Genomic DNA, 20,895 nt, shown 5'->3' with positions numbered 1-20,895 from the left:
TCATATTGGGGTGAATTTTCTGACATAAAAATTTAATCCAAATCTTTCCCATTTTGAGGCTGACCACAATGTGACGTAGGAGTGTGGTTTTCCCGCCCACTAATTTGATTGACAGTTGGGTATTAACATGTCTAGATATAAATGCTTATAATCGTATCAACAAGACAGGACATGCGCAAAGCAACTGGGACTAAAAGACTGGGACTGTTGAGCTCTCTGTGATCATCAATCATCTTCAAATTTGATCAAGAATGAGTTTTACAAGTTTAAAACTTATAAAAGTATGTTTATATAAACAATCTAATTATAAAAACACGTGTACATCCCATTACATTTGCTGTCCAAAAACAGTGCAAAGTTAAATGTGCGTCCACTGTGTTTGTATGTGCGTGAACTTTGTAACAACATTGTGTGGGACTCATCGTTGCAGGAAGGCTTGAATTAACTCCAAAACAAATAGATCAAATAATCATTTGGATAGTTCTTACTGTAGCATTTCTCACAAACATTAAGTCTGTCAGTCTGTCTGTCTGTCTGTCAATATATAAATACAATGTAAATAAAGTAAAATAAAATGTTCAGTCGTTAACCCTGTATTAAATCAAATATGCAATATTAAAACCTTAACCTTTTAATTGTATTATTATTTTTTTTAGTATACACATTTGTTGACTTGTCTTTGTTTTATTTTATACACTGTGCAGCACTTTGGTCGACTTCTGTTGTTTTAAATATGATATACAATTAAGCATTGTATTGTATCATTATTGGATGTTTTGTATCAAATCACTCAGCTCTTCTTGTAAGTTCATCATAGTCCAAAAATTTATTCTGGAATTTTCCCATATTAAAAAAATAAATGCCAAGCACATTTACATATTGCCTCTAAAACTTTTATTCTTCACATAACAAAAATCAGATTGAGTTTAACGTTGTCCTTTTTTATCTGTAGAAAGAGTTTTGAAAGGAGTCTTCACAATTCATAGCCACCATTATTGTAATGATAGTAATGGTAATAATAATAGCCAAAATGAAGAATGCTTTCTTTATGACAAAGAAAGTGTAGAAAATAAAGACAGAGTGTAGCGGATGGTTGAGAACCACTTCTGTTGCCTACTGTATGCTGTGCTGTATATTTAGTTATTTTTTTGTAATGTATTACAGGTGCAGTATGTAAGTTTGACACCCAGTGGTTGAACTAGATATTGCGCGCCTGATTTAAAACATGCAAACACAGGTTACCAGATTGATGACATCAACAGAGAGCTTAAATGTCAAGCTTAAAGGCTAATTTAAGTCGTGTTCTAACTAAAAGCAACGGCACGCAGTAAAATAAATATTTTCCATATTAAAAAGAGTTTTTGTTCTAACCAACACCTGAAATTTATATTTTAGAAATGGCTTCTATTTATTGCAGCTGAACAACAGGATAAACTGATAGTGATCAGCTCAGGTACACCTCATGTGCTTTATTCAGTGTTAAATGCTAATAATGTGAATTTGAATGCTATTTCACATGACATTTGTTGCCATATACTGAAAGCAGCAGCGCGTAGTTCACCTCAGATCTTGAAAACAAAATAAACTGCTTAAAGTTGAACTTTAGAACTTTGACTCCCGTTTAAACCAACACATACCAGCGATTCAGCGTGTACATTTAATATTGTTAAAGACATTTAATATGTATTAATTTGATTATAAACCTTACCATTTCATTGGAGTGCAGTAAGTGCATTATTCTGTGCTTCTGAATGACTGTATTTAAATTTCTGTCATGTTTCTTCTGGTGAACACAGCCAAATTACTTATCAATGCAAATCTTCTCATGTAGAATGTTGTCAGCTCCATCTTTTGAGTCTTTACAGAAATCACTGAAAACACACTTATTTTCTTTAGCTTTTAATCATGTGATGCAAGTTTATGTATTTTGTTTTTGTGTATATTTGCATGTGTTTTTATGTGTTTTATGTACAAAACTTTTAAACTCATTGTGGTTTGCTGAAAGTGCTCTAGAAATAAATTGAGTTGAGTTGAGAGTTGAGTTGACTTAGGACATGGGGTCACAATGTAACTTGCTCAATGTAATGTTTACGTTCATAATATTTATAATATTTGCTCATTAATAACCATTTCATGCAGAAGTCTGAATCTGCGTCTAATTTCAGTCTGCTACTCTTCACTGGAGGTTGCATTTTGATCGCGGACACTTACTTTTGAGAGCCTTCCTGAATGAATAAATAAAATACACTGTTTTCCACCAAGGTAACCCTGGATACTGAAATTTAATTGACTAACATTAGGCAGGTTAAAAGAACTAAAACAAAGACAGACGATCTGGTACGTAACTCGCGTTTTCAAAGCAGAATAACTGACTTCAGCATTGTTTTTTAGATAAACAAGTGTTCACTTAGCATGTATCTGTAAATGTATCTAGGAATATGCTTTAAAAAAGTAAAAAAAATATATACAGCACCTTTAATGAATATGCATTAGTCTCTTTGTGTTTCAAATTTATTGGAATCAGATATGAAACAATCCAATGCTATAGAAAGTCATGAAAACTTGTAACTTTTTGATTTAGTAGCCAATTCGTATGAATTTGTACAACCTCGTTCATACAATTTATTATAATTTGCTTATCACCCAATGACAATTCGGTTCAGGGGTGGGGTTTGGTTGCTATTTAAAAACTGTATATTTTCCTAGGACTGAACTTGTATGAATTTGTACAAATTAGCCACTAAACAGACAAAGTGTAAAATAGTTTTGTGTCCTTGTGAGATCGGGCTAAAAAAAAGACTTTCAGTGGCTGGAAACAAAATATATTTTACAAACCGAGTCATAACATCTTTTAATTCTTTTAAGTAAATAACTGGTCACACTGACTTTTAAGCTACTTCAAAAGAGAAAAAGCAACGCCAGTCCTCTTTAACACTTGCTGATTTTCCCCTCATACATCCTTCACTGATGAACTGGCAGATTTGCACAGTCTAATAGCTCCAGATGCAGCGAATACTGTCACTCCAAAAGCCTCACAATGAGGGTCTGCTCTTCTACTGCTTAATTGCTTCTGCTTTTAAATTATTTGGTTGACAGATGTTATCAATTAAATGTTATCCCACAGATGAAACAGCAGAGGAACATTTGCATACTCGTCCGTGCTCCCCCTAAAGGACAAAAGCACTAATGAGACCGCAGCCCTCGGATGGCATATAAGAGCTGTCACCGTCACATCTGTATCGATCAGTAGCGGCATGACGGACAATAACAAGCAGAACACATCCTGAGGCCTAAAGACAAGACACAGGCATGACCTTACATCTAAATGAGCACATCTGATTTCTCATTCTAACCAAAAATAGTCATAGGTTACTGAGGCGGAGCAGAGCCGTAATGACCTTATTCATCACCCTTTATATACACTTATTATATTGGAGCGGCTCAAAAATGTTTCAGGGGTCAAGCACTGAAGATGCACAGGAATCTATTGTATTTATTAGCTGTCATCGTCTTCTGTTCTATGGCAACCCTATAAATCGTTTGGTAAAAAGCTGTGAAATCTGGAACACAGATAGAGGACGGTCTGATTAATTATCACAGCCATTATCTCAATTCCTCGATAATGCCACAAATTGTCCAAAGATGCACTCATGTTTATGCTTATTGCCATTTAACCGCAAGGAATATAGAAATATTTTTTCCCTTGTTACTTCTTGACTCAAGATGGTTTGATTTCACCTTAATCACACCTTTACCAAAAATAAAGTAAAAGGTTTTTGATTTAAGATTGTTTGTTTGATTTAAACAGATTACAAACCAGAACATATTCAGATCTCAACAATAAAATAAACAACAAACAAAAAAACAATAAAAAAAGAGAACAAAATATGTCAGATTAGTCAAACTGTAGATTTGCATATTGTTACGCCCTGTGTGGCTCAAAGGATAAAAAAGGGCTTAACATAATTATGACAACCCAATATTTTAAGAATTCCTCTGAGATGTTAGCTGCTATAAATCAACACAGACAACGACGTGGCAAAAAAAGGTGGTTCGCTTTATAACAATAAAGATAAAGGAATTAATATTTAAATCACCCAAAATATATTTACTAATATGTAAAATAAATGCAAAAAGTAAACAGCCATACCTGATGGAGTGAAGGAAAATAAGCGGTGCCAAATCAAAGAATATAACTATTTAAACACCCGCTAACTAATCCCTCCTCCACCTCTAAATAACTAAAGAGAAATATGTAAATAAGGAAAAAAAAAAAAAACATCTTCAGCATCATATGCCCCTTACTCAACTGCACTCACTGAAACAAACATGCATAAAGTAGCACCCGCTTCTAACCTAGTGGATTAACATAGAATGAACTGTGTGTGTAAAAATGTAATTCAAGTGACATACTTCACTTTCACTTCCCTTTCAGTACATTTAACTGACAAAAACTCTTTAAAGCAAACCAGAGAATAAAAAAAATCCAAAATTAGCTGGATAACCCAATTTTGAGCTTATTCCTTAAATTCTTTAAAGTATTTTTAAAAGAACAAACCTAATATGATTTACATTATGAAAAACTTGACCTGAAGTTACCTGCACAGTTTCAGCAGCAATACATGTTTATTAGCTTAAAACTTCATCTATCAATATATATACACTGTATACAAATTTATAAATACATCTATACACAGTATATATAAAAATATTGCAGTCTATGAATTAATTCTTACAACACACAATTTTGATATTTAGACCACTATTTCATTCAACGTCCAAACGGAGTCCTAGAAAAAAAGCTGCTAATCCTATTTGATGTATCATGAAGACAATCACCACCAAATCCCATTTCTCCCCCAAAGAAGACAAGGATCTCAATTTAGCTTGAACAAATGCCATCCCCGCTTTCCATTATGAGGTGGCTTGTCGTTACGTCGCTGATTGCGCAAAGTGAAAATGGACAGGGTGCGAGAAGCAATCTCGGCCGCTAATAGCTCGAAAAGTTATCAGTTGCGGTTTAGTGGAGCTTAGACCAGCCTCATTGGGATGTAATAGCAAGTGAACTTGTCCTCTATTCAGGCTCTCTTAATCCTCAACTATAGGCCTCTTTTAAAAAAGAAAAGAAAAAAGTCACAATTCAAAGCTAAAGAAGTGAGAATAATCCGCAATCGGCATGGATGAAAGGAAATGTAAAAACGGTGCCAAATAGGCAAAACTTATCCGGACCACGTCGGATAAAACAATGATTTAGCCATGATGCCATTCTCTCTGAGCCCTGTTCAATTATTTAGCTCATGAAAGCGATGTTAAGGACAGTCTCTCCATTCAAATGCGATCATTAGCTCCATTTCAAAAGGCTGAAATTGACAGGCCGTGTTCGCTTTTTGATGTTTTCACGCCCGAGTCTCTTTGATTAAATGAAGAATCAGGGTAGCCCGAGGCCAAACACATCGTCGTTCTCTTGGTATTCGAACCACCGCTGCCCATGCTCACACTGTCATATCAATAATGTAGATATCTGACTTCTCTCAGTCACACCCTCTTTCATATCTGAGACCATATCTGATCACATCTCTAAAACAGAAATCGACGCTTGCTGATTCATCATCTCCTGCATCAGCACTGGCCAAACCACAATTATGCCTCCATTTCATTTTATCGATCGTTCTTTTTTCAAAGGATAATCAAAACAGAGGCTCACCTTGCCAGCAGGCGCCGACGGTCAGCTGTACATCGATCTCTGAAGGGTGGATGGGCCAGTCGTCTGTCACCAGGTATGGTTCGTATGTCACTCCGTCTACGAAGAGGGTTACTGATGGAAACTCCACATTGATGACGTAGTAATGCCACTCTTTATCACAGATCTGGAGATGAGAAAGGAGAGAGGTTGGATGTGATCAGAAGAGGGAATACTTTGGGAATCATGTAAACAATGAAACCAGTGACGTGCTTTTGTCTGTATACAAAACTGCAGAAAATGAGAATATCAAGTTTTTTGGGTTGTTTGAAAAGTTTTAGTTGTTTATTGACACATATTCGCACGACTCAATGCAAGACATATGCTGTTGTTTAAAAAATTATTATAAAAAAGTGTACAAATAATATAAAAAATAATGATAACATTAAAATAAATAATAATAAAAAAAGCTCAAATGAACTGACTTTTAAATAAATACTATAAAAAACAAAACAAAATAAGCCAAAATGTAAAAAATTATATATAAAAAATAAATAAGAGTTTTACAATATAAAATAAATATAAACAAATAAAACATAAGGGCAGCATGGTGGCGCAGTGGGTAGCACAACCGCCTTACAGCAAGAAGGTCGCTGGTTTGAGCCCCAGCTGGGTCAGTTGGCATTTCTGTGTGTTTGCATGTTCTGCCTGTGTTTGCGTGGGTTTCCTCTGGGTGCTCCAGTTTTTCCCACAAGTCCAAATACCTGCGGTATAGGTGAATTAGGTGAGCTAAATTGTCCGTAGTGTATGTGCGTGAATGGATGTTTTCCGGTGATGAGTTGGAGCTGGGAAGGGCATCCGCTTTTATGCTTTTTCCTCTGACTGATTTCTGCACTTTTATTATTTAGAACATCAAACATTCATGTCCGCATGCCCATAATTGAACAGAAATTTAACTCAATTTGTGTCAATTATACTATTCATCATTTATCATCTGTCCTATTACATTATTTAGGTACAATAATGATCAGACACTAATTATAGGGACATAGATTTATGAGTGCAAGAAAAATCTAATCACTTTACATATCAATGGAAAACCGATCACAGCTGTTTAAGATTCCTTTACACCCCATAATTAATTTTTTAAAGCATTTAGATGGTTGTAACTAAAAGCTGTTTGCAAAAAAAAAGAGATTAAAAATAAAACTAAAGAAGACATGTAAAAGAGATTTTCTCTTGTTATTCCGAAATTCATCACATCTGATAATTCATGATAATGGTAAAACATGCTGAAACAGGCCCAGCTGTAATTAACTGCCTTGCTATTTTTATTTTTTTGAACTGCCTGTAGTGTCAAAAGGTTGCATTCTTTTTTTAATACTAGGAAGAAAAGGGATTTAGAGAAACCAAAATAAAATAAGCAATTTGATACAGATTTATTTGATACAGATTTTAAGGAATACTTATTATAAATAAAATAAATATTTTATTCAGAATTTTTAGGATTTAGAAAAAAAAAATTTGTTTCTTAAAATAAATCACAAATTAAGCTATGGTGTTTATTTAATACAGGTGTTTGACATGGTTAGTGTTTATGAATACACATATTATTTTATTATGATTTATTATTATTTAAAAAAAATAATAAAGTAAGATTTTTATTTATAAATAATACATATTTCTTAATATACCACACATTAAGTTATGAATTACTGCATTTATAAATAAAAATATAATTTTTATTCATAGATGATACATATTATTCAATATACCACCCATTAAGCTTTGGTGCTCAATTAACACAGCATTTATGAGGAATATATATATATAAATAACAATGTAGGTAACACTTTATTTCGATGCTCCATTTGAGTATTAGACTGTTTGCTTATTATCTGTCGATACAGCTACTTCAACAGACATTTAACTGACTATAAGAAACTTTTCAAGTACATGTCAACTAATACTAACCCTAACGACAACCCCAAACTAACAGTCTACTTATAATCTACTGAGAATCAGTTGGCATATAGATGCAATGTAACTTAAATTCAAGAAACGGACAATCAAAATAAAGTGTGACCCAATATTATTTTACTATGATTCTTTTTTATAATATAGAAAAATACTAAAATAATATTTTATTTATAAAATGTAAGGTGTATTTACTGTATGTACCACATTTATTGTGTATGGCCTTACATCCACTCTAAAAAATATTGTTTGGACAAAACTAAAAAAATTAACGCAACAGTTGGCATTAATATATTCAAGTTACGACAACATTTGCCAAAATTAGGTTCAGACAACAAACTTTATTATGTTAGCTAAATCTTTTCCTCTTCAATCAGAGGCATTTTACTTAGCATAAACTCCATTTTTTTAAGTTAAGAACTCAAAAAAAAAAAGTTGTTTCAAATAGTTTTTTAATTAAAATTAAATACAAATCCAGTGTTTTGTGCGTAATTGCATGTTTTTAAGTTTAGAACCTCAAATAAATTAAGTAGCTGTAATTGTTTAATTTTTTTTTAGCAAATTTACTGTTCATGTTTGTATGAAATACATTTAACAACAGCATTTTTGTTTTTAGTATTTTTTTTAATAAAACAGGTTTTTATTGTTTTACAAAACAAAAACATGTAGTGTTCCATATTATCAGTATAAAAAACAGCATAAAACATCAGTGTGTGGAAAAATACAAAACAACTCCATTAGTGTGGAAAAATTGAGTTATCAACCCAATTTCTTTGGGTTGCTACAAGTTAAATATTGTTTAAAAGTAATTGACATTTTGTTTACTTTTAAATTAGCCCAATTTTTAAATTAATGTAATTTTCAATATTTTCCTGTTTTGAAAACTTAATAAAATTATTCTGGCAATTTAAAAGTTTTAATCTAATCAGCATTTTAGAATTTTTAAGTTACAATAATGTATTAAACTATGTAGTGGTAACAGACCTCTAGAGTTATTTTTTAGAGTGTCCAAAGTGCTTCACAATTATAAGAGTGGTCTCTCCGCACCAGCATCAGTGTGTAGCATCAAATTGGATGTGACAGCAGCCACAGGAAAACGACGCCAATAGGCTCACCACACACCAGCTAATGGTGGAGTGGAGAAACAGTGATAGAGCCAATTCAGTGGATGGGGAATGATTGGGAGGTCATGATTAGTGAAGAAAATGTATTCTTTACAGGAATTCCATGGGTTTTTTAATGACCACAAAGCATCAGGACCTCGGTTTAATGTCTCCTCCGAAAGACAGCACTCACTGACAGTATCGTGTCCCCTTCATTATACTGGGGCATTTAGACTCACACAAACCGCAGGTTGAGAGCCCCCTGCTGGCCTCACTAACACCACTTCCAAAAGCAACCTTGTTTTTCCAAGTGGTCTCCCATCCAAGTACTGACCAGGCTCAGCCCTGCTTAGCTTCAGTGAGTAATATGGCTGTAAATAATAACTATTTCTAATAAACCACATATTAAAAGTGTGGTGTTCATACAGGTTTTTGAGGAATATTATTTATTATACATATTATGTAAAAAAATAAAAATATTATTTTTCTTTATCATTGTTTTTAAAGCACTTTCTAACTTTATAAATCATTACTGATTTCTGTGTAAATAAGCAAAATCTTGTTGTTAACTTTAATGAAAGCAGCCAATCCAAAAAAGAATAAAATTAAAAATTAAACTAGAATCAAAAATGAGAATGATTTTTAAACATAAAATTTAAGCTGAACATACCACATAAATTACACACTATGCTTTAAGTTAAAGAACTGCAGTTAAAACTGAATAAAGCTTAACACAACAACAACAACAACAACAACAACAACAACAACAATAATAATAATAATAATAATAATAATAATAATAATAATAATAATAGGTTACTTTATTTCGATTGTCCATTTGTTTAATTTATGTTACATTGCATCTACATGTCAACTTATTATCAGTAGATTATAAGTAGACTGTTGGGGTTGGCGTTAGGGTTAGTGTAAGTTGACATGTACTTGCAAGTTTTTTATGGTCAGTTAAATGTCTGCTAATGGAGCAGTAATAACATATATTAAGCAGACAGTCTACTAATACTCAAATGAACCTTCAATATAAAGTTTTATCTAATAAAAACAAAAACAATAATAATAATAATAATAACAACAACAATAACAATAAACAACAATACTACTACTACTACTACTACTACTACTACCAATAATAATAATAATAATAATAATACAAATAATACTAATACTAATAATAATAATAGTAAAAGGTAATAATAAAATTCCCACTACAAAAATTTATAAACTTATAAAACTTTATAAAAATGACTTAACTAAAACTAAAATAATTAAAAATAACTCAGTCTGAGAATAAACAACACAATCTCACAGCAATTCGTAACTTTTTCATTTAGTGGCTAATTCGTATGAATTTGTACGATCTAATTCGTACAATTTAGTACGATTTGCTTATCCCCCAATGACGGTTGGGGTTAGGGGTGGGGTCAGGTACCACGCCTCCTTTTTAAAATCGTACCATTTCGTATGACTGAACTCTATTACTACTATTAGCCCCTAAATAACACTAGAACACTAGTGCATCTTTGCCTTGGTGATCTGGTGCCAGGTTTAAAACAAACTAACACATTCTTGAAACATGACGTTCCGTTTTGTTCTGACTCCCCAGTACACACGAATGACAATGAGAAAACTGCATTATATCAGAATTCTATTAAAAATAACACCTGCCACCTGTGTACAATAACCAGAGCCCCTGTAATGCCATAAAGATAATTTTCCATCAGCGCAGTAAACATGTTTATGTGAACACCACAGGCTCACACGTCGTCATGGAGAGCAGCATCTGAACACTGAAGGAGAAGATTCTGAGCTGCTGCAGAACTAACAGAGAGATGCAGGAGCCCAGGCAGGTCTCCAGAGATAAACACTCTCATCTAAGCTGCCTCTGGGGACAGATCTCACTCCACACCTCCATTTCTCACTTTCTCCATTATCTCTCCTTTTCTAGTATAGAGATGCTCTTTATTACCATCTGACTGGACTCTTCAAAAACAGCTTTTTTTTCCTCTCCTTTCTTTCTGCATCACTCTATAAACTTAAGCTTTTTTCTCTTTCTTTAAGGTTGCAAACGTGCACACACGTAGGTTTGTTTTTGTGAACTGCGAGGACATTCCATACAGTATGTTTGTGTTACAAATGGTATTTTCTATTGCCCTACACCAACCATACACCTAACCATAGTCCTTACAGGAAACTGTGCATTTTAGTTTATGAAAAATAAATAATAATATATAAAAAATAAATAAATAATAATAAACTAATTCTGTATGATTTGTAAGCCTTTTGAAAAAAAAAGAACATCAGCATGTATTCATAATTCACCATGTCTTTGTAATACTTGTGTCAAACCCATGGCATAATACAGATTTGTATCTTGGGATTTTTTGGGGTCAACTTAATATATTATTTATGTTCAATTCACTTAAATTTGTTAAGTTAACCTAATCGATTTGTGTTGGCACAACATGAATATATTGAAGGAACCCTGCATTTTTTACAGTGTATGTCACACCTATTCACAGTACACCAACACAGTTTATGAGGACTCATCACAGGCATAAGGTATTTTTTGTTTACTGTACACAATGCTTATTATATGCCCTTTCTCTATCCATACACAAACTCTGCCACAACTCAAGCTTCTGACAAAATTTTAATGTCAAAAACCCAGCATTAAGTATGATTTTTAATCGATATCAAGTTACGAGAATACAGGGCATTAAAGGTGCTGTATGTAACTTTTTGACTTTTCTAAAGCATAAAAATACCATAATATCTTTGGAGATATTTAAGAAACATACAAAGTAAACATACTTATTTATTTGAAAAACATGCTGAAGTCCAATATTCCGCATTGAAAATGTGCGTTGCTTGCCAGAACGTCTGTCTTTGTTTTATCATTTAAACTGTCCAACGGCAGTTTAGAAGTTTATATTTCAGTACCCTGGGTTGCCTCGATGGAAACAGTGTATTTCATTCATTCAGTCAGGAAGGCCCTCAAAGTATGCGTCCGTAGCTGAAATGTAACCTCCAGTTGACAGTAGCAGCCCCAAAATGAGAAGCAGATTCAGAGTTCCACGTAAGGTGGTTATTAGTTAGCAAATAATATGAATATTATGAACATAAACATTTAGTGAGCAGGTTACATTGCAACCCAGTGTCCTAACAACATGCTATGTGAGGTTTGCACTGAGTCACAGTTCTAAAGTTTAATTTCATTTTAAAATTAAAGTTTAAAAACAGTTAATTTTATTTTCTGCCTCTGCTTTCAGTAGTATGGCAATAAATGTCATGTGAAATGGCATTCAAACTCACATTGTTAGCATTTAACACTGAATAAAGCATGATGTGAACTTGAGGGAATCATTTTCATAGTTTTTTGTTGTTCAGCTGCAAGAAATAAAAGCTGTTGATAAATATAAATTCCAGGTGTAGGTTAGGACAAAAACTCCTTTTGATATGTAAAATATTTATTCTATTGCGTGCCTTTGCTTTTATTTAGAACATTTAAAACATCTTATAGGCTCGGCAGTCAGGTACACTGTGATGTCATCAATCTGGCAACCTGCACTTGGGTGTGTTTTAAATGAGGTGTGCAATGCTTAGACACCTTTAACACCTTTACCAATGTATTATCTAGGTCATACTAACGTCCTTATACAACTTTGAGTTCTTGTAAGCCACATTATCCAGGACACACAATAATACACTCAAGTGGCATTCAGACTCTTGGTCATTTATTCTTTTTTGGAAAATTGCTAAAATACAAGAACCTGAAGGGAATGCTTTTTAATTTTAATGCTACTGTGCTCATATTACTAAATGATATGAATGGTTGGCATTGTCACCAAACCAACACAAGTAAAAAACAAAAAAAAAAAAAACAGCTGATCTACTACACCAAATCTCTAGGTGAAAGAAAGAAAGAAAGAAAGAAAGAAAGAAAGAAAGAAAGAAAGAAAGAAAGAAAGACAGCGAACAGCAGTTCTGTAGGCGAAAATGCCTTGATGTCAGAGGTCTGAGCAATTTTGGCGCACTAACATTCAAAGAAGATTGGAGAAAAGATCTTGGCCTGGTCTTGGTTGTGCTTCAGCATGCGCACGGTCAGACTTTGGCATAAACAATATGAAAGCCTAGATTTATTCTGCCTTGTATCAATGCTTCAGGCTGCTGGTGGTGCTGGTTTAATAGTGTAAGAGATTTTATATTGCTGCACTATTTGGACCCTTTGAGTAAAAGTTTGCTAAATTAATACATTTATTATTCTATATCACTTGAATTATAACAATATAATATCAAACTCTTTGTTGCACGTACAGTACAAACAGCCTGCCGACTGTTTCAACTAAAGATTTTGGGAGGTAATTGGGACTGAAGTCCTGCTGTTTTCTTAAAAGAGAGCAGAAATGATTTGTTGCCAACCCATTAAACATAAAAAGACTCTTCAAAAAGTTTCCAGAAATGAAAATGCAAAAATAAGCTCATGCAATTTACCAAGCCAAAGCAATGTCCAGTGTCAGTGAGGCATGAAAACAGCAGCATTAGCGCTGCTTAATTAAACAGCTCATGCAACGTCTAAAAACCGGGCTTCTGATCAGACTATGAAAAATGAATAGCCTGCAGTGTGTAAACATGTAGACAACACTTGAAGCTTGTTAATTGCAACACAATTGCATGCAAAAAGCCACAAGCAAAATATCTTGATTGCAAATATGCAAAACTGTTCATCAAATTAAGGAGATACGCACTTAAACTTGTATCAAGCAGTTGATGTAGGCCTGGATTTCCTTACTGCATCTCTATACATGCATAAACTAAGGATGAGGAAAAAGATACATGGGTTTTGTTCCGATTGGCCTGTTTTCACTGGGATTTTACACTCATGGGATTTACATGAGAATGAGGAAACAATGGGGTTTGAGGCTCACGGTATGTCATTTCCATGTACTAGGTATATTCAGCTTTTTATTTTATGGCACCTTTTAGTTGAAACACAACATAATCGACAAACCTCAGGATTCTCTCTTTTTCTTTCTTTCTTTCTTTCGTTTTTTTGCAAGGTTAGATAAAAAAAAAGTCAAAGCGCTAATTTAAAAATAAATGGAGATGTGTTTATACAGCACAGATTTTTTAATTGGGTTTAATAAAATAACATTAACCTTCAGTTAAAAATTAACCACAGAAAGTGTTTTTATGTTGGTGGAAGCAAATACTTTTTCATGAGAAGTGATTATTGATCTTTAAATCTCAAAGCATTCATATATTAAAATACTTTCATTGTGTGAAGTATTAAATTATTTGTTTTCATCTAAACAAAATTAGATTTCTTCAGTAAACACAATAAAGTCCATCCATCCATCCAAAAACAAAACAAATTGTCATATATTCAAAAAAATATTTTTGTTATGTTTTGTTATTTGCTTATTAGAAACAAAATGAAACAACAAAATTATTGAGTTTTTTTTTTAAAGGACAATTTAATTGTTTAACGTTCAAGCCACTTTAAATGTCACTTTAAACTGTATAAAAGTGTCATGAAAAATATCTGGTAAAATATTATTTACTGTCATCATGGCAAAGATAAAATAAATTAGTTATTAGAAATACGTTATTAAAAGTTATTTATTTAGAAATGTCTTGAAGAAATCTTCTCTCCGTTGAACAGAAATTGGAGAAAAAAATAAACAGGGGCTCTAATAAGTCAGGGGACTAATAATTCTGACTTCTATATGGATTGAACATAAAACAATTAAGTTGCCCCCCCAAAAACTTTTGTTGTTTCAACTCATTTTAAGTAAGTAGTTTAAACAAGCAGCAAACTTTTTTTTTTTTGAGTGTACTTTTTGCAGACATGCAATAAAAATCTGAAATTCCAGCAAACAGTTTTAAGATTTGCACTCACAGTTTAGAGATATTACGTCTGTTTTGAAAAAAAGAGCCAAAGCAACTGAAAAAAACTGTATTAGATTTGTGTTGGGACATCATGATGGTATTGTGTGGAACCTAGCATTTTTACAGTATAAATAAACAAATGAATAATATTTAATTCTTGCAACAATCAGAAAATATAAATTATAGGAAAATGTAACAAATAGCAAAGTCTGTCAGCAGTTTTACAGTAAAATGCATGGCATTTATTCATATTGTACAAGTGTTGTGTCCGGTAGTGGAAATACGTTGGATCTTTACTGAAACATGGCACTAGAACGTTTTAAACAATGCAAAAAGGATTTATTATTCTTTAGCGGTTTTACAGCAACATGATACGGTCTCACACTCTTCTATCTCAGTAGATCACTGCACTCACTTATAACCCGGCAGCGCCCCCTGTATACAATCAATCACAGGCATACAGTATGTACAGAACACACACAATTACAGCTGAACTACAACAACAGTAGCATTCAGCAATATGAACAAAATAATACACTTTCTCTTTTCTTTCTTTAATTCTTATTTTTGGTGAACAAACACCACAACAAGTCTCTGAATGTGAGAAAAAAGCAACAACAATTTAAAATAGATTAACACCATTAACTAATCAACTGCTGGCCAGCTAGTCAACTGCATGACCCCATCTCTATTCTAGCTATTGACGTTCCACTTACATGTCAACCTCTCCTCATTACATGTCCGAAATGAACAGTGTGCATGCTTTCCTGCTAATGAAATGCACACATGAAGCATTAATCTTGGCCTGACAGCGGATGAATTTGGCTGTTTCAGCACACAAAGGCACATGCCGCCAAGGATTAAAACACGCTTACATTTGGCCTCCTCCTCCGCCCCCATCCCTCGCTCGCTCGCTCTTCGCACATTTTATTTTTCTTTTTTTGCTGCAAACATTTTTAATCTGTTCCCCTGTCAACAAACTGCATCCACGACCTTCAGAGCAAACAAATAAATGAGAGTGTGACAATAAGCGAGAGCTGGAACACAAATCACACCTAGAACTATACGTCTCTTTCTACATGCACAAGCATCATTGTGTCATGTTGGCGGCGGGAGAGAAATGCCTTGCAGGCTGCGGCGGTACAGGCCTGTTCCTCATTCAACATTAATGCATTGTGTTTGCAGGCTTGTGCCGCTGCCTCAAATAAGGCTTGCAATACACCGAAATGCTGGTCTCTAACTAGCATTGCGTAGTATTTACAGTACATATACGGTATCTTACACAGATAAGCCAAAACATTATGACCAGTCATAGATGATTAAATGTCCAATTTAACTCCAGGTCACCCTGCAAGATTTATATACAATACCCTATTAACACTAAAAGTACCAGAATTCTACAACTATTACCATAGGAGTCATTCTATTCCATTCTCATATAAGACGCCATATTAATCCAATTATTTTCCTTCAGCTTAGTCCCTTATTTATCAAGGGTTGCCAATTCGGCATATGTTTTAACATGGAACATGGAAACACCCATACATACACTCGAATTCACAGACTCACACACACTTATACACTAAAGCCTATTTTGCTTACCCAATTCACTTACAGTGCATGTCTTTGGGAGTACTGGAGCACACAAAGGAAACCCATGCCAACATGGGGAGAACATGCAAACTCCACACAGAAATGCCAAGTGGCCCAGCTGGGACTCTAACCAGTGACCTTCTCGCTGTGAGGTAAGAGTGCTAACCACTGAGCAACTGTGATGCCATATTGTCATGTCTTATTTATAAAAATTTTATTAAGATATAAAAATAAAGATTTAAACATCTGTTATCATATTTAATTAAGTCGTCGCCCTAAAAAATATGATATTTTTGGTAATACAATCTATTAACGTGTAGTTAGACTACTAGTCTACCTATGTCCGTGACTCACTTTCCTAACCAGGGTAAAAGGCTTTTTTGCAGCACTAAATATGCTGTTTAGATAGATATATCTGAAGAAAAGTTGTGTTTTTGCATTAAGAAAGTTACATTTATTTTAGCATGAAGTTGCAAGACAACAGAGGTACGCATATTCAAAGTCATGGGGAAAAGTAGCAGACATTGAAATGCATGCTTTTATTTTGACCTCTGTGGTAATGGCTACTCTCTGGGACTTTTAGTGTTGAAGGGCCATGTTGAAGGGCCCCCTGTGTCAGCAGGGTGTTTTCACGCCTCTAGTTTTAAAATAGTCAGGAGAGTGGGTCTAGCTTTGATTGGGTGAGAATGTCGAGCGGCAAAAGAGGAAAGGGTTTGCATGAAAAGGGGAGTTTCATTATGTGCACAACAGCTGATTTTTACAGTGGCAACACAAACGCAGGGAGGTAGACAGTGTTACTGAGAGCAGCGTTTACATCTGAGAGCTGTGTAGATGTAGAGGATTTTCAGACCATAATATTGTAGTGATACACTTAGTAACTAAATATTTTGACTAGTACGATATTAACAAAGAACAAACATAAACAAAGAACATTGATCACACACTTAGAAAATCCAAAGAGACAGGACAATCAACACGAACTGGAACTGCGACTTTTTAAAAAAAAGTGGCAAATACGGATTTCACCGTTTCCAGTTTTAAAAAGCTCTCAGTTAAAAATGTTACTTACAAATGTATTTTTGTCACATGTTAGCGGACCACTGTAATACACACTTTAATCCACATGCAAGCTGTGTTCTACTCGCAGGGAAATGGAAATAAAACCTTTGTTGCGACACATTTATGAATGCAACACTGATGACCCATGTGTCTAAACAATTCTTCTTCTACTACTTGTTTGAATTACAGTTAGCATCACAAAATGACGTCTCTCTTAAAACTGTAACAGGGAAAAGAAGTCTTCGAAGCTATATCATGCATATTAAAGAAGTTGCACCTTGTTCACAATAGAACGCGCTGATTAGTTTAAACCAAGTCTTTCTCATAAATTAATGAACAGATGTGCTGTAAACTCAGTACAGACAGCCAATCTCTACGCTGGAATTAACATAATGATCTCATACCTTCAAAATTTACTTTTAACCCAGAAGAACGAATTTGCCCTAAACAACGCAAAAACTCCCATTTTCTTACATCACAGGGTGACTGGTTTACATGTGCACCATTTACCTAGGGAATTTATAGTACAGTGGCAGAATGCACTGTTGGAGCATGACAAGAAGTGTGATGCTCTTATCTATGTACTGCTGGGAAAGCTTGGGTCTGACCATCTGACACACACAAACACACTAAAACTACCTTGCTAAACATTATTGCAGATCAGATATCCCTTCAGGACCATGGTGTTCTCTGAAGGAGGTGGTGTTTTAGCAGGATAATGCACCCTGCCATACACATTGTTCAGGACTGGTCAGAACATGATGAAGAGTTCAAGGTGTTGCCCTGGCCTGCAAATTCCCCAGATCCCATTCCAATTGAGCATCTACAGCAGGGGTCGACAACTCATGTCCTTCAGAGTCTGATCAAACACACCTGCCTAAAATAAGACACAAGCTGTGTCTGAAATGGCTTACTTGTTCACTCATTCGCTAATCCCTGTATAGCGTATGCTAGTTAAGTAGACTATATCAGGAAAGAGGGAATGAAATCGAGTAAGGAGATTGGGAGAGTGATGCAAATAGCAAGAACCATTTGTCGTAGACAATTTTGTCATAAACACTACACTGACTATCCAGAAAGTGTCCTTTTTCTCTTTATGAATTGAACAGAGAGAACAAAAACAACTGCTATTTACTTTTGAATTATAATTGAAAAGAAATTATACAATGTTTACATTAATCTGTTGATAAAATATGCAAATATATAATACAGTAAATTGATATACTGTAATATAAAATGTAAATAATTGCAGGTAAAATAAGAAATAACCAACAACAAGTTCCTACACAAGTGTATGAACACATTATTTATTATTTTTGGGTGACTCAAGCTGTCACGCTGGCAAATGGAGCGTTGACAATAAAATACCGGACAAAGGACTGAACAAAACACAGGACTATAAATACGCAAGACCTAATAAACTGAATACAAACATCGGTGAAACACAGGTGGAACTAATAGTCATCAAGAAACAGCAGAAAACAGAACAATGAATCACATAATACAAGCAGAGAGCACATGGAACTCAAAACAACAACAGAGACACGAGACTGTGACACCAGCAATGTAAACACTTTTTACTTGCCTGAATTATTTTTAAAAAGTGAGTACATATATTGCTTAATGTAAAGAGATTAGTCAGTTTTACTTAAAAAAAAAAAAAAAAAAACTAAATTAGTTAACTTACAATTATTAAAGGGGAATGAATTCAGACCTCTCAATATTATATTTTTCAGGAGTGTTTGATTAGGGATGGAGCTGAATTCTTCAGGACAGTGGACCTTCCCACCCCTGATAATACAAAAAACATTCAGTGGTTATGTCAGTTGGAGCAAGCAGAAGACCAACAGCATATTAGGCATGTAATAATAATAATGCTTTTGGCTCAGTGGTGTATATTCTGATATACTCAAGAAGTAAAATAATACAGATGGGTTAAGATTTGATTCGTGTTGTGCTAACATTTTGTTTTAATTAATGCACTGACTGAAGTTTCACAAATTGTGATCTGTAAAATAAAGTAATTTGGACCACATATGAAAACATGTCATCCCCAAAGAGATGACTAGCTAATTGTATAATATTATTATGTCATAGAGGTGAGAATTTTCTTATTTTAAACATAAAAAAAAAAAATCTATTTTTTTGAACACTTTGAATATGGTGATTTTTTTTATGATTTTCATTTAATGCTTTTTATTTGTTAAAATAGCAAAGATGTTGTGGCACTTTTCGGATTAAAAAATCAGTAGCAAAACACAGCTAATTCATTTCCTCAATCAATTCTTTGATCCAAATACTTCTTTGTCCATCGTATTAATTCATGAAATTCTCTATGTGGTTTTTTTTTTCAAATTAAAAGCATGGACTTTAACAAAATGTAATATTTAGCAGCTTTTATTTTTAAGTCTTGCAGTTTTTCATTATTATCATTATTTTAAAAGTAAAATATTTTATTCAGCTTCACAGCACAGAATTAGGAAAAATTAAATAAATATTTTTATCAAGTCAATTTCTTTCTGCTAATCCGTATCTTTTTTCAATCTTTTTTTTTAAACAGATGAAAATATGAAAAGATCCTCCGGCAATCACTCACGTTTCCAAGTATTTCCTCCCAATAAATTGCTCTCTAGAAATAAAAACTCTTTGAAACCACATTGCAAAGTAAATTATGGCCCTTTAGTGAGTCTGATTTCTTGTTTCTATAGGTCAGCACATGGAGGAAAAAATACTGCACTTATTTTAGGGAAAGTAAATATCAAGACATGTTGTAAAATGTCAAAAAGAATATAACACATTACAGTTTATTACATCTACCATGGCTATAAATAACTCTCAAAGTGTATACACGAACCGGCCACTTTATTAGGTACACCTGTCCAGCTGCTTCTGAACGCTAATTTCTAATAAGCCAATCACATGTCAGCAACTCAAAGCATTTAGGCATTCAGACATGGTGAAGACCATCTGCTACAGTTCAAACCGAGCATTAGAATGGGGAAGAAAGGTGATTTACGTAACTTTGAACATGGCATGGTTATTTGGTGCCAGACGGGCTGGTCTGAGTATTTCAGAAACTGCTGATCTACTGGGATTTTCATGCACACAACTATCTCTAGGGTTTATAGAAAATGGTCCGAATAAAAGAGAACATATCCAGAGAGGGGAGTTCTGTGGGCACAAATGCCTTGTTGATGCCAGAGGTCGGAGGAGAATGGCCAGACTGGTTTAAGCTGATAGAAAGACAACATTAACACGAATAACCACTCATTACAACTGAGGTATGCAGAAGAGCATCTCTGAATGCACAACACCTGTAACCGTGAGATGGATTAGCTACAGCAGCAAAAGACCACACTCCGGTCAGCTAAGAACAAGAAACTGAGGCTACAATTTGCACATGCTCACCAAAATTGGACAATAGAAGATTAGAAAAATGTTGCCTTGGTCTGATGAGTCTTGATTTCTGCTGCAGCATTCAGATGGTAGGGTCAGAATTTTGCATCAACAACAAGAAAGCATGGATCCATCCTGCCTTGTATCAATGGTTTAGGCTGGTGATGGTGGTGTAATGGT

General features: G+C 34.1%; 1 protein-coding gene across 4 annotated transcripts in view; it reads right to left on the bottom strand.

The window, feature by feature from the left end:
* The window catches only part of clstn2a (calsyntenin 2a), a 426,908-nt gene that overhangs the window by 41,186 nt on the left and 364,827 nt on the right, over positions 1-20,895 (bottom strand). For all 4 annotated transcript variants that reach the window (XR_015477404.1, XR_015477405.1, XM_087238498.1 and 1 more), the window contains 1 exon segment: positions 5,705-5,867. Coding sequence is in view for 2 of the 4 variants with exons in the window: in XM_087238498.1 (XP_087094624.1) it covers positions 5,705-5,867 (163 nt within the window). In the remaining 2 variants the exon portion in view is untranslated.

The sequence above is a fragment of the Danio rerio genome, chromosome 2 (genome assembly GCF_052040795.2).
Source record: "Danio rerio strain M-AB ecotype USA chromosome 2, GRCz13ab, whole genome shotgun sequence".
NCBI classification, from domain to species: domain Eukaryota; kingdom Metazoa; phylum Chordata; class Actinopteri; order Cypriniformes; family Danionidae; genus Danio; species Danio rerio.
The sequence above is the reverse complement of the archived record's forward strand: the minus strand, read 5'-3'. Positions and strand labels throughout refer to the sequence as shown.